Source organism: Rhinolophus ferrumequinum, chromosome 26 (genome assembly GCF_004115265.2).
Source record: "Rhinolophus ferrumequinum isolate MPI-CBG mRhiFer1 chromosome 26, mRhiFer1_v1.p, whole genome shotgun sequence".
NCBI classification, from domain to species: Eukaryota; Metazoa; Chordata; class Mammalia; order Chiroptera; family Rhinolophidae; genus Rhinolophus; species Rhinolophus ferrumequinum.
In genome coordinates, this window is record NC_046309.1 from 441,914 (window position 1) to 455,760 (window position 13,847).

Below are 13,847 nucleotides of genomic sequence, written 5' to 3' on the forward strand. Positions count from 1 at the left end.
GGTCCAGCATGTGCCGGGCATGATACTTGCTGAATGAATGAATGAGTGGATTCTTCCACATCAGTGGTCTTGTTTGCTCTTTATATCAACCTTAAAAGATGATGTAGTTTTCAATGTGCTTTTCCTGATGAGGAAACTGCAACTTGAGATGGTAAATGCTAGCTTATTCCAAAGGCAGATCACTTGAGACAGAGTTGGAGCTCTGAAGAGCCAACTGTCCAAAATGCAGATTTAAACACAATTTACTTTGTTCCTCTGGCTAGTTGGTCCTGGACTCTAAGAGGGATATCAACAAGTCTCACCATTCTGAGGGTATTTCTGAGTGGGATCTGAATACTCTGCTGGGTTAGCCCACTTAGTTAATGTAGAGACAGATTTCAGTGACTGCCCTTGGTAGCCATCCCTGGACAGTTTCATGTCTGGCGTTGGCCACCAGCACATGTCTGGTCCCCTTGTCATCGCCAGTTAATATCTGGGCACATGACTCGTCTTAATGTGAATCTGACTGAAAGCAGATTTGACAGCCAACCCTACCACCAACTGAGTCACTTAATCAATGCCCAAACTAATTTATAGTTTTTGTTCTTTGCCTCATTACATGTAACAGAGATAGAGTGCAACTCGGTGTGCAGAGTTCTATTCGTACAAAATAGACAGCCTGACTGAGCAAGGAGTGCTTTCACCCAGGTGGCAGTTTGGCACTTCTCATTTAGCCAGTGAGTGGTATACGCCACTTAGCTGTCAAACCCTCAGCCCCTCAAGTTGGAAGGAGAACACATTTTACTTTACTTGTGTTGTTTTCAGTGAAAATAGACAGGAAGCTGACATATGATTATGCCTAGATCGCCCGGGTGGAGGCCCAAATGAGGATAGAATAAAATAATAAGCTCCTTCTGAATTTATCTGAATCGTTTGCAAATACCTGAGAGGTGGCTTCCAGGAATTAAAGGAACTACATAGTCTTTAAACAAAAGAAGCATGATAAATTCCTCATGATGATAATGATTGTGATGGTGACGATGGTGGTGATGACGATTGTGATGGTGGTGGTGATAATGGTGGTGATGGTGATGATGGTGATGGTGGTGGTGATGATATGTGTTTAGACATGGCTACACTGTGTATACTCATGTGTACATGGTGATAAAGGAACTTAGGAGCAAAAGCTGTTGTGCATAATCCCCATCCTCTGTATTGAAGAGTTTAGCAGTGAGGTTATCTGCACACTGTGGCTTATTCTCTAACGCTTCTACCATTTGTCTGGGGGACCCTTTTTAGGTATATCATCTCATACGCAGCAGTCGTGCGTGTGAGTTGATCGCCTACCCCAGGCCTTATGTATTTGATGTCCTGACATTTCGAGTAATTGCTCTGATAGAGCCCACTTGGAGCATTGAAGCTACTTAAAATGTCGTTATAAGCTGGCCGGATCTCGGAATTTTATGGTGCAGTTGATGGAACAAAAGAACATCCCACTTTGATGTACGTGGTATTTGATTGTGCTCTGTGCTGTGGTCCCTCTGCGATCCACCAGGGCTGGCCGGACTTTTTAAAAAGGATTTCCTCATTTCTCTTCATGCTCCAATGACTGACAGTGAGTGAGTGCCTTTGAGATAACTCCACGTGGCTTCCAGCGGCTATACGGGAGATGATTTCTAATACGCGTGACTGTTCTCATCAGAAGCTGGTCGGCCACTTAGAATCTTCCATTGAATACCTAAGGTATTTAGTCGTTATTTTTCACTAGTGATAACCTGAAAATTTTCTTTTTTGGTGAGAGGAGGCAGTTTTAGGATTTATATTTTATTATTCCATTTTGAAGGTTGGATATTATTTCTTATTATAATCATTCTAAGAGGCCCATGGAAAGACTCCCTTGTCTCTGATCTTCATCTTAAAGAACAGGAGTTTTGTCATGTGGCAATCTCTTTCTGCTCTTCCCTCCAAATAATGAGATAGAACTAAAGGAATCTGAAGGAAAAAAGATGTGTGGTGACCCTCAGAGAGAATTTTTTCTGACTTATTAAATGTTAGGACAGAATATGGTGTTGCGAGAGGGGCACAATTTCACATTAACTCCATTGATTATCGGACATGTGGAGACAATCTAAGTGCTTTATTTCATTTCATTTTCTCAGCAACCCCTTCACATGGGGATTATGGACTCGGTTTTACACAGACAGAACCTGAGGCTAGAGGGGCTGGACAGGATACCGTCAGTCACAGACGACAGTGACCCTGGGTGGCTGCCAGCAGGACACACCACTCTTCTCCAGGGCGTTACCGTGCCTTCCCTGGAAGGTTGTGATGCTTACCTGTTGTGGACCTTTTAGGGTTTCTGGTCTGACGTGCCCTGCATTTGACCAGCAGGAGTACCTTACACTCCTCCCACTCAGAATGGGTATAAAACAGAACACTGCATGGTGGGAGGTGTGCGGGGAGGTGTGTGGGCCGCTGAGATTTCCCACCGCACCAGGCTGCCCCCTGACATCTGGAACTGACACTTGCACAGCACCTACAGCTTTGCCAACAGGTCATCGTCCACTTAGCCTCCTTTCTATCTTGCACCTCACATCCAGAGTCTATCAGCAGATCTGCCATACCTGCCCTCCCAGCACCCCCAGGGCTGCCCAGCCTGCTGCCCGAACCATCCTCCTGAGACCTGGATTATTGCAGGAGCCTCATTTGGCCTCCCTGCTCTGACCTTGTCCCCAGCCTGCAGGGAGTGCTCAGTTTAAATTGTAAATTAGATGATGTCACACTGTGCAAAACACAGCACGGGCTGCCCATCTCACTCAGAAAAAACTGAAGTCTTTTTCGTGGTCCAAGACCCTGCGTATCTGGGTGCTCGCCGCCCTACTCCTCTCACTTCACGACCTACTGGTGCCCCTCTTGCAGGTCCATTGCAGCCACTCTGGCTGCCTTTCTGTTCTTCCACCCTTCTGCCCCAGGGCCTCTGCCCTGGCATGTCCTCTGTCCAGAGTGTCTTTCCTACAGGTACCCTGGGCTCATGCCTCACCTCCTTCGGTCTCTGCTTAAATGTCATCTTCTCAGTGATCTTTTCTCCAGTCATCCTTTATGACATAGCATCCTCCCTCCCTGCTCCCATATCTTCCACATCCTAGATTTTTTTCCCCACTGCCCCATCAGTACCATACATACATTCTGTGTATTTATGCTTTTATTTGTTTATTTTTTGTCTCTTCCAACATGGATGGAAGTTCCATGAAACTGAGTGCTTTGTTGTATGCTTTATTCCTGCACCTTGAAATGTAGCTTTGCATAGAAATTGTGTAATAAATGTTTGTGGAAGGGAGGGATAGAGGGAGGGAGGAAAGATGGAGGGAAGGGATGTTCCTTCTCCTGAACTCTCCTGCTTAAATTTGAGGACCTCTGGGAGCATAAATCGCTCACTGATTGTAACTACCTCGGCCAATGCAGACAGCTGCCTGCAGAGCATCCTGGGAGAGGGATGTGTGGGGCGAAAGGGAGGGACATCTGGCACACGGGGACCGTGACCGGCCCTGGCCCCCTGCACAGATTCGCTTGGGGGGTTGAGAGATACCGATGCGGTCACTTGTGGGTGGGATGGGCGGCAGAAGGTGCGGCCTGCACCACGGCTTTGTCTAAGGCCCCTTTGCTGCAAAGCAGAGTCTGGATAATCCCCCTCTGCTTTTCAGTTCTAGCATAGTAATCCCGTCGGGTAACGTTCATACGCCTGGAATTAGAGGGAGGCTGGAGACAATGTGAGGACTTAGAAGGACACGGCCTGTCCAGGGCAACAGTAAACCTGACACCACACGGTGCTCACTGAGTTCTGGCCAACAATGTGACTCAGTGACTAATTTATTTGTGAAATGTCATCGCAGGAGAGATGGGAAACGTCTCTGACCTGCTGCCATTGGGCGCAGATGGGGGCAGGACCCCATGTTTAGGAGCCCATGAGGACAGACGCCTTAGCTATGCAATTGGGGTGGCTCTGCAGGAAAGCAAACCCTGGTGCATCCAGGGGCCGGGAGTCGGACGCTCTTGTCCAGTGTGTTTCGGGTCAGTGCGCAGTCACCAGAAACACAGTTTGGATCCAATGCTTGTTAAAACTCACATGGATTTTGTCAATCCACTTCCTGCCTTGTTATGAGGGCTCCTGGGTTCTCACGTGCCCTGCAGGGACGTGCGTCTGCAGGGAGCGGCGTGGCTCTTAAACAAGCCCCAGCCTTCTGTAGATGAGATGGGCCCTGATTTCAGACGAGTGTGTGTTCTCATCTTCTACTCATTGTTGCAACAGTACAGACCACTTAAATTTGATGTGTCTATCTAATAAACAGAAAAGAATTGTTTTTATTACTTTTTAGCCTTTCTTATTTTTTCATATATTTTATTGATTTTTCTACTTGAAATATGTTCTTGACATTTTTTAATGAAAAATGTTTGCTAAGGGTAACTCAGACCTCCAAATTATACAGTAACTTTTTGTTTGCAAAAGACATAATTTGGATTTATCTTTTAAAAAATCAGTAAATTGAGTTACCTTTATTAGAGATTAAAATAATATTTTTTTTACCTCTGTAGAACAGGCAAAATTTTATATTTTTATATTTTAAATGTTTTATAGTGAGATCCTGGGCTCTGAACATAATGGGTGCCCAACACCAGTTGATGAATGAATGGATGAATGGTGGGTGGATGGATGGTAGATGGATGGATGGATGATAGATGGATGATGAATGGATGGATGGATGGATGGATGGATGGATGGCTAGGTGGATGAATGGGTGGGTAGGTAAGTGGGTGGGTAAGTTGTTTGATGGGTGGAAGCTGGGGTCTGACTTTAATAACTGAGATTCACATTTTTTAATGTAGTTAATACTTTGGCAAAGAACTTTTTCAGAATGCATAATCTTAGATTGAATGTTGAACAGTAGTCAGCCTGCACGACTAAGCGTTCTAAGAGGCTGACTGTGTGTTTGTGCTTCTTACTTGAGGATTGCAGTACGCTGTAGTCAGCGCTGAGCATAGAAGCCCAGGATGTGTATGACAGTGGATTGGAAGGAGGAAGGACAAAGGAGGGCTGAGAAGATTCTTCCTCGTCACCTCATTATGATGATGCAGTTATAATTCATTAAGCACTTACGGTATGCCTGGCACTGGATACATGAGTCATATACATGCCACTTGTCCCCATTTTACACATAAGGAAGTTAAGATATAACGAGCTTAGAGAACTTGTCCACAGCCTCACACGGAGTGCTGGAGGTGACACGGGTGTATGACCCACGTTGGGCCCAAAATCCTGCCTATAGCTCCATCGCCTCAGCTTCGTGGACTAATGTTTGGGGCACAGCACATAGCCTTTCTTTTAAGTGACAGTGATGTCCTGCTCATGGGAAGGCGGTCAGCTTTCCTTCCTGTGAGGTGAGTGTCACAACATCCATTTCTTGGAAATGTGTGTTGATCCGCATGGTAACACGTGACTTGTTTTCACTATGAATCCTAAATCCCAAATGCCTCTGACCCTCTCACCCCCCTCAACACGTCCTGACCACCGTTACAGCCCCGTGAGAGACCGGGGGCCTTGCTGAAGAACGTGTGATCAAACTTCGTGCCAAACTTGTCCCCACACCCCGCTGTGGATTTTCCGGAACTGCAGGCAGCCTCACTTCATTCAGGCCAGTCAGGGGGTTTGGAGTATCTGAGCAGGTCCCTACGTTGCTCGGGGACACATTGGAAGTCACTGACACTGCCCAGAGGTGGCCATGCTCTGCTGTCCTGCCTGGGGTCTTACTGGGATTAGAACGACCGAGCAGCTGCACCTGCTGTCACTGGCCAGTGATCCACTGGAAGCAGTTTTCCCCCAAGAACTGTCATCCTAGCCCACCTTATGTGTCTCCTTCCCCCGGATGTCGTTTATATCTGGGGTCAGCGCCCACGATGGGGGTCACAGCGGCCTCCCGGGCTGGGCCTCCCGGGCTGGGCAGTGGCCTCACTGGACAGAGGCCAGGTGATTTAGGATAGCAGAGCCCGGCGTGCATCGCCGCTCCCCCAGGGAGAGTCAGCTGCCTGCTGGCTCTCCCGGGTGACCTTGGGTGAATGGTCAGTTCTCTCAGGAGATGGACGTTGGGCTTTGCCAGTGCTGATGGCCAGGCCCCGCGGAAGCTCGCCGACCAGCGCCTGTGTGGGCTGTGCCCTCGCACCTGGTCCGTTTCCCTGTGTGAGTGGCTGGCGAGGTCAGACCTGGCTGGGAGAACACGCGCCGGGAAAGAAAGGTGTTTGCCGGGAGTAGCTTTCCAGGACGTGGAACAAAAAAAAAAAATCACACTTGCTTGTTGTCCGCTGGCTCAGTTACGGCTTCACGATAGCCCCTGCTGATTTCCCGTGGCTGTGCCTCATGCGCACCTCTAATCCCAGAGCACCTCTCTTGTTTGGGAAGCTACCTGTGCCTGAGGTATGTAGGAGGGACCGCTCAAAGCTCAGCCTGCTGTCACGGGCAGGACAGGGTCTGTTCTGTGCCCGGCGTGCTTTCGGTTACGAGGAAGTGACATCACCGATGGACGTTATTTTTGAGGGCAGGTGTTCAGTCCCTGAACTTGTCAGGGCGGCTGTGGGGACTGTTGTGGGCCCTGGGGACGCAGAGGCGGGAGGTGCCCCGGGCTCAGGTCTGGGGAGAAGGACCTGCCGGATGCAGCCACAGCATAGGCGTCGCCTCGTTTCCTTCCACAAGAAGCTGTTTCAAAGTGCAGTTTTCACTACTGTTCAGGCCCGGTGAGGCCACACATCAGAAGATGATTATCACTGAAAAGGTAGCTTCCCGACCACGAGGAGGAGCATGTCACGCACGGGCCACATGGGAACCACATGCACATGCCTGACTGCATCAGGAGGCAGAGCGAGGGGCTGGGGTAGGGGCCTCGACTGGTCCCACAGGAAGGGGCAGGCGCAGCGGGTCGCAGGCTCAGGACGGCCACGTGACCATCCCAGCGGTCCTGGGCGATGAGGGCACACAGAGCGGAGGTCGCTGTGGGCTCTGGGCCATTGGCTGGCGTGGTAAAGCGGGGCTCGCTGTCTCTGGGACATGTGTGGCCCCGGTAGGGGCTGTGGTCACTACAGGAGCCAAGGCCAGGATGGCAGAGACGTCACCACCCTGTATCAGATGTTGTGAGGGCATTGATGTAGCCCCCAGAGGGCCTCGCACTCCTGCAGGAGACCCCGCAGTGTGGTGACAGCTCCAGCCCTGACCACGGAGGCCAGCCACACGTGTGGGGCACACCCCACTTTAAAGGGCACCGTTGGGTTGTGTGGGGCCAGCCCCAGGGGCAGTGGGTTTCAGAAGCAGCTGTAATGGACACGTGAGAGGCAGTCCTCCACAGGAACTTGTAAACAAAGGTGGGCGGAATGCACCTAAAAAGAGTGACAGCAGCAGGAGCGCAGTGACTGCCAGCAAAACAGGCTGCGTGGAGAAGGCGGGGCGTGGCCCCGCGCAGATGGCCGGGCAGGGAAGCAAACACTTTGAAACCTTCCCTTCTAGCAGTGGAGCAGGAACCCCCGAAAGACCAACTTCAGCTGAGAGGTAGAAGTAATACGTTTCCTTCTCTCATGGAACTCACAGTCGCTTCTGAGGCTGTCTTTGGAAAGTCAGTGAGGTCTGGGTGACGCAAACTCTGCCTCCTGTCGCTGTCCTGTGAGTAAAGCTTGTTTTGACCGGTCAGGCTGTCCTGCTGCATCGTTGGCACGGGCTTGGGGAGCCCTGTGATGGGGACCTGGGCTTCTGCATAGCCAGTCTGAGGTTGGGCACGTGCTGTGGGCATTCAGTAAAGCTGGTCAGCGTGCGCCTAGTTCTGCATGGCTCCTGGCGTGGAATGGACAGTGACGTTCCAGGGAGCGTGTCCTCTCTGTGCTGTGCATCCGCTAATGCAGGGCGCTCACCTGCCAGTGCCTGGTGCTGTGTGGGTGCAGCCAGGACTTTCTCGTGCCTGTTGGTGAGGAAGGGGGAGAATGGCGACCAGAATTAACTGTGCTGCTCTAGTTCAGCTCCAAAAGAAGGAAACAAAAACATGAAACGCCTAAATTTCTCAATTTGTAAGAAGCAGAGGTAATTCCCACCCCATTAGTTTATAGGACTGCCAGGCGAGGCCATGTAAGAGTGTGGGCTTGAATCCCTGGGTGGTGCTGGGGGAAGTGAAGGCGTGATGATAACCTTTTCATTACCCACTAAGGAGCCACGATCTCAGCATGAAATACCAAGAACAGAAAGTCAGCTGCTGTCCACGTCCAGAAATGGGGCCCCAGAAATGGGGTCATTGAGTGAGATATACATGTACTCACGTGTACAATTGACGAGATTCGTCTCATGTACATGTGGAACTAGCACCCCATCAGACATCCCCGTCCTCCAGTTTTCTCCTGCACCCCACTCGACCCCCACCCACCCCAGGTCACCTCCACGTGGTCTTGGGCTTCAGTTCTTGCTGCGAGAACCATGCGTATCCTTTCATGACTGGCTTCTTCACTCGGGTTTACCCAGATTTTTGCTCGTGTCAGCATCAGTGCTGTGTCACGGACGAGTCGTCTGGCGCACAGCACTCGTCCTTGGGTGGTGGACACCGGGCTGTTTGAGGTTTTGTTTGTTTAGCTGCTGTGAGGAAGGCTGCTATACACAGTCCCATTATGTCTTCTGTGGACACAGGTTTTCATCTCTCCAAGGCAAACATCGAGGAGGATACATTCCAGGTAATAGGGGATCGCCAGTGCCCCCCCGGCGCTGTGCAGTGTCCCACAGTGTGGAAGCTCCTGCTGCCCCCGGTCCTCTCGGGAACTGGTTCTCAGTCTCCTCTAACCTAGTGCTTCTGGGGGTTTTCGTCAGCCCTTCAGAGAGCGCTGGCGCTGCTGAGTCTGCACGTGCTCAGTGGCCGTCTGCATTTTCTTTCAGGAAGTTGATGCACGTCATCTTTTGGAAAATACTTCTCTTTCTCCATTGACGTGCCTTTGAATTGAATTGAAGTGCCTCTGTTGAGAAGAATGTACTTAGAATCGTTATCAGACCACATCGTGGAAAATGCTGATGAACTTGATGAACTTATAAGAGCGCGGCCCCAGTCGCCCTGTTCTCTGGTTCCGTGTAGTTTACACCCATTCGTGTCTATAAACCCTGCACTGGTCTTATTAAGTTGTTCTCTTTCAGAGGATTAATGGAAGAGAAAAGATGGTCTTTTCCATGTACCCACTTATTTACCCTTTCCACGCTTCCCGTGACTCTGAACTGGTGTCATTTCTCTTCAGCCTACAGACCTCTTAGGTCTCCTGGTGACAAGTTGTTCTTGCTCTTTCTTTATAATATGAAAATGTCTTTCTTTCACTCTCTTGTTTGAAAGATGTGTTCACTGGAGTTAAACATTTTTTCTCTTAACACTTCAAATATGTGACTCATATTTATTTTATCAAATATATAATTATATGTAGTGTACCAAGTATGTCATTCTTCCAAGACATTTGCTTTGCCTTGTAGCCTCTATTTTTTCTTAAGAAATCAGCCACCACTTGGCTATTTTGCTGAGCTGGCTGCTGTTCAGTTCCCTTCTTTACCTTCAGTCTCAGCGTCCTCACGATGAGATGCCATTGCGTGGCTCTCTCTGCATTTATTCTTCTTGGGCTTCCCTGAGTTTCTAGGTTCATGTCCTTCACCGGTTTGGGGGATTTGTGCATTGTTTTTATCCCCCTGGCTCTCCTTTCCTTCTTGGACCCCACTTACAGTGCGTCATATTTGGTATTGTCCTGCAGTGACTGAAGTTCTCGTCAGTCTTTTTCAATCCTTCCCACAGTGTCCTGCAATAATAATTCCTGTTACCTGTCTTCAGATTCACTGAGCCTTCCTTTTCTCCTTTTTTCCCGGAAGCAGTTAATTTCATAGAGGACGCTTTTGCTTCGAATCCTATCAGGCCCTTCCTCTGAAGACATAGTCTTTTTGGTTTTCCAGGAAATGCCATCAGGGCTCAGTGGGAACCCCAGTGGCCTCCACGCAGATGCCCCCGCCCTGTGCTCAGTCTCCGCCTTGAGCAGTCGCCCTGCATGTGGGCAGTATCCCCCAGGGACCAGGGGACCTGCACACAGACATCGGGGGCACCCCTCTGCACAGCCCCCTGCTCAGTGCCCCACCCCCCAATTCCAGTCACCCCCCCCCCATCCCCAGTCCTGGTCACTGACCCCCCAGCTCCGGGGACTGCCCTGCTCTCCTCCTGTGGTGGTCGGAACCTGCCCCAGATGGGAAGCTGGCGAGTATGGGCACCTCCCGCACCTACCTTTCTCGTGGCTCAGCTCAGCCTGCATTTCAGGGTCTGAAAGCTGTTGCCACCTTTGGTCCATTTCATGGCTGTACGTCATGGCGGACAAACCTGTCACTTCACCTGCACTGTGTCCTGAGTGCACAGAAGGAGCTCTCGCTGCAAACAGAGGGCAGGCGAAGTCTCATGAGAACAGAGGCATGCGGACCCCTTCTCTCCACCGCCCCCGTGTTTCCCACCTCTCCCCAGAACCCCTCTTGGGTGCAGCCCCCGGGACTCACCTCACCGTTGTCCTACTTCTGTACAATTTTTATTTTTGTTTATTTGTTGACAATGAAGGTGCATTACTTTTATATTCAGAGTAATTGCTCAAAATACCACCTACCACTTAGGAGAAATGCCTGCAAGGGACCCATTCCCCCCATAGGAAACATTTCTATTATAATTTCTATGATTATGAAAGCAATGCACTTTGTAGTCAAATGAATAAACGAACAAAACGCGAATACACATACTGCAGAAGGTCCGGTGTGGAACCGGGGTCCATCTCGGAATGTGGCCGCGACCTCCCACCCTGTGCATGTCTTTGTCCATAAGGTTCGGAGGGAGTGGGTAGGCGTGGGGGGGGGTCTGTGCAGGGTCTCCCGGGCAAGGTGAGAAGGACGAGGACTTCCTTGCCACTTGCCAACACAGCTGGTATTTCAGGAGTCTTTTTGGAAATGGCTTGCCCTCCTCTTGTTTGATGTTCCCATGTCCCATCTGCGTCATCCAGGTGACAGCTGGAGCCCTCCTTGCAAAGGCTGGGGTGCCGGGGGAGCACAAGGGAAACCGTCACCTGCAGGGGTCCTGCTCCTTTCCCTCTGCTGTTCTGGTCCCAACACAGAAGCACACTGCCCTTGGGACCCCCCCAAAACTATGATTTCTGTACTCTATTATTACCTGTGTTCCGGCAGAGGCCTGATGGGGGGCTTTGTAACTGAACCCGTGTCTCATTGTTTCAAGGGGCAAATGTGTTCTGAGTTTCACTTTGATGTACAAATCAACCCTCAGACACAACACGTGTGTAATTAGGGCTGCACGTGTCGCATAAATGACACATCGGCCACGGTGGCCAGAGAGTGCACACGACGCTTTTCTCTGGCAGCTGCAGGCAGGCAGGAATGGTGGAAAGGGTGCCGACTGTCAGTTGTGTGTGGTGTTGGGATGCCAGGCAGGGCTCTGCATCCACCCTTCAGGAACATGTCCTTTTCCCACGTGAGAGGGAAGTGGCTCTCATTCCCCTATAGGCTATAGACTGTGATGAAATGGCTTAATATCTCTTTTCCTGGCAAAAGCAGGTTGTTTTATCAGGGGTCCTCCTAATCAGGTTAATTAGTTTGTGGATAGTTCTCTGTGAGTCCCACTTCCATCTTAACTTTTAAACTTTTTAAAGACACTGAACTACGGTGAAGGTGGAAGGGCATGTGTGATTCAAGTTCAACAGACGTAACAAATAGGTTTTGAACACCTGCCTGTGCCTGTCGTTCGTTGGTGGGAGGTGGCCCGGTACAGGCGCCCCCCACTTCCTTTGGACACATCAGTACGCCATTTATTTGCTTTTGCTTCTATATGTGCCCCCCAGAGTCGCCCACCCCAAGTCTCCTGAAGGACCTGAGAAAGCACCAGGTTCATGTGGAGAGACTGAGCCCCCTGGACCTCGACCAGATGGCCCGCGCGATCGCAGACGCCGTGCACGGGGTGGGTGAAGAAGGGGCGTGGGAAGGCCCTGGCAGAGGAGCCGGAGGAAACACGGGAGAGCCGGCAGGCAGCTCGGAAGAACCGCTATCCGAGGGCAGCGAGCGGGGCAGAGACGGCCCGCGAGGTGAGACGCCCTGTGCACTGTGGGCGGGCGGGCCCACGATGGACGCGGCCACAGAGCCGTGGGGACCCCGGCTCGCCAAGCTGGGATGCGTCCTTCTGCGCGTAGGTGGGATTCGTGTGAAGGATTTGTAGCTGTTTGAACTTTTGCCTCTAAGAGCTTTCTTAACTGGCTAAGCCGACCGGAGCACTTTTGTCGAAAGGTAAACTGTTGTCTGTGAGGAGGTGGGATTCCGCTGCACTGAGGTTCACAGGTAGGAAACAGACGGGCCCGATGGGAAGTGTTTGTGTGTGGATGTAGTCAAACATTCGACTAATAACATGAAGGGGGTCATGTGAGCGTCTGCCCGAGGCTCACAGCCCCTCTGCGGCTGCTCCAGGGAGAAAGCATAGACTCCCGACCCCCGCAGCGCACGCACGCACGCACGCACGCACGCACGCACGCACGCACGCACCCCGCGGCGGGCTCAGGCTTCTGTGACGACGGGCCTTCTCTGCCTGATTGCTGCTCAGCGTCGATGGAAATACAGTAAAGCGCCTTGCACACAGTAGGCCCACATAGAAGAAAACGTGTGCCAGACACACGGGTGAAAGGTGCACGTCTCCTCCTGTGGGCGGGGACAAAGAAAGGCTTGCTGGGAACTGGAAGCGTGGCTTGCCTGCCCCTGGGATGGAGGAGAAGAGACCGGAACTGCAGCAGGGCCCGGCGCTGTTAGGCGGTCACAGCTGAGAGGAGGGCTGCCCGCACTGGGGCGGGCGCTCTGGAAGGTTCTGCGGTGCGGTCGTGCGGGACCGGGCGTGCACGATGAGTTCCGAGCCATCGGGCGTTGCTGGGAGGTGACTGACGTGGGGAGATGAGCACCACAGAACAGTAGCCCGAGTCAGTCAGTTCTGAAGACACCGACGTGGCGTGGTTTGGGTTAGACGCGTCACGTTTTTGTGCCTGATCTGCCCCGGCACCGTGGGTTTTCCTGGCTGTGCGCCAACACTCAGGGTGACGTGAACATACGTGGAACCGGTAATGTCATTTACCGCGGCTTCGCGTTCCTCGTGTAGCCGGCTAGTCCCCGCCTCCCGTGAAGTTGACAGAGCACTTGGCTACAAGCAGAACAGGCCTCCTTCGCAGGAGAGGTCGGGCCAACACCGTGAGACGTAGAGACTCTCACGCGGCTGCTTGCGCGCTGCGACTCCTTGTGAGGGTAACGCCCGACGAGGATTGTGATAACGTTCTGTCTTTCACAGAGAGCGGGGTACAAGACGACGACGGCCGGGTTTCTGAAGAGGTAAGATGGACGCCTCCGCAGGTTTGCTTCACGTTAAGCCCAGAACTGCCTGGGTCTTCTTTCTGTTCATGGCTTGGGAACATTTATGAAATACAAAGGCTTTTTGCTTTTTGATTTTTCTGGGGAAGGCTAGAAAAATGCTCATAATCCCAAAATTAGAAAGGTATAAAGAGTGTACTCAAAATTGTGAATATTTAGATACATGCCAGTATCTATTTTCAGATTTTATGGTAATCTTGATCCATTGTAGAAATATGAAAAATATGGTTAATACAAAGAAGAAAATTGCTGTGCCTTAGACTGTCCCCACCTAAGGATAAGAGGTAACATGCAGGATGCATCGCAGGCATGCTCTAATACTGCCACTGTCCTGTGTGTGCTGGTGTCCGGGGTTCGTGTCACAGGAACGCTCATTGGCTCAAGGTCGTCAGACCTG

The 13,847-nt window shown here is 51.2% G+C and overlaps 1 protein-coding gene across 2 annotated transcripts in view; it reads left to right on the top strand.

Moving 5' to 3' along the window:
- Positions 1-13,847, top strand: part of PTPRN2 (protein tyrosine phosphatase receptor type N2) — a 427,823-nt gene that overhangs the window by 165,552 nt on the left and 248,424 nt on the right. For both annotated transcript variants that reach the window (XM_033098764.1, XM_033098765.1), the window contains exons 7-8: positions 11,893-12,132; positions 13,371-13,411. In XM_033098764.1, coding sequence (XP_032954655.1) covers positions 11,893-12,132; positions 13,371-13,411 — 281 coding nt within the window. The remainder of the gene's footprint in view (positions 1-11,892; positions 12,133-13,370; positions 13,412-13,847) is intronic.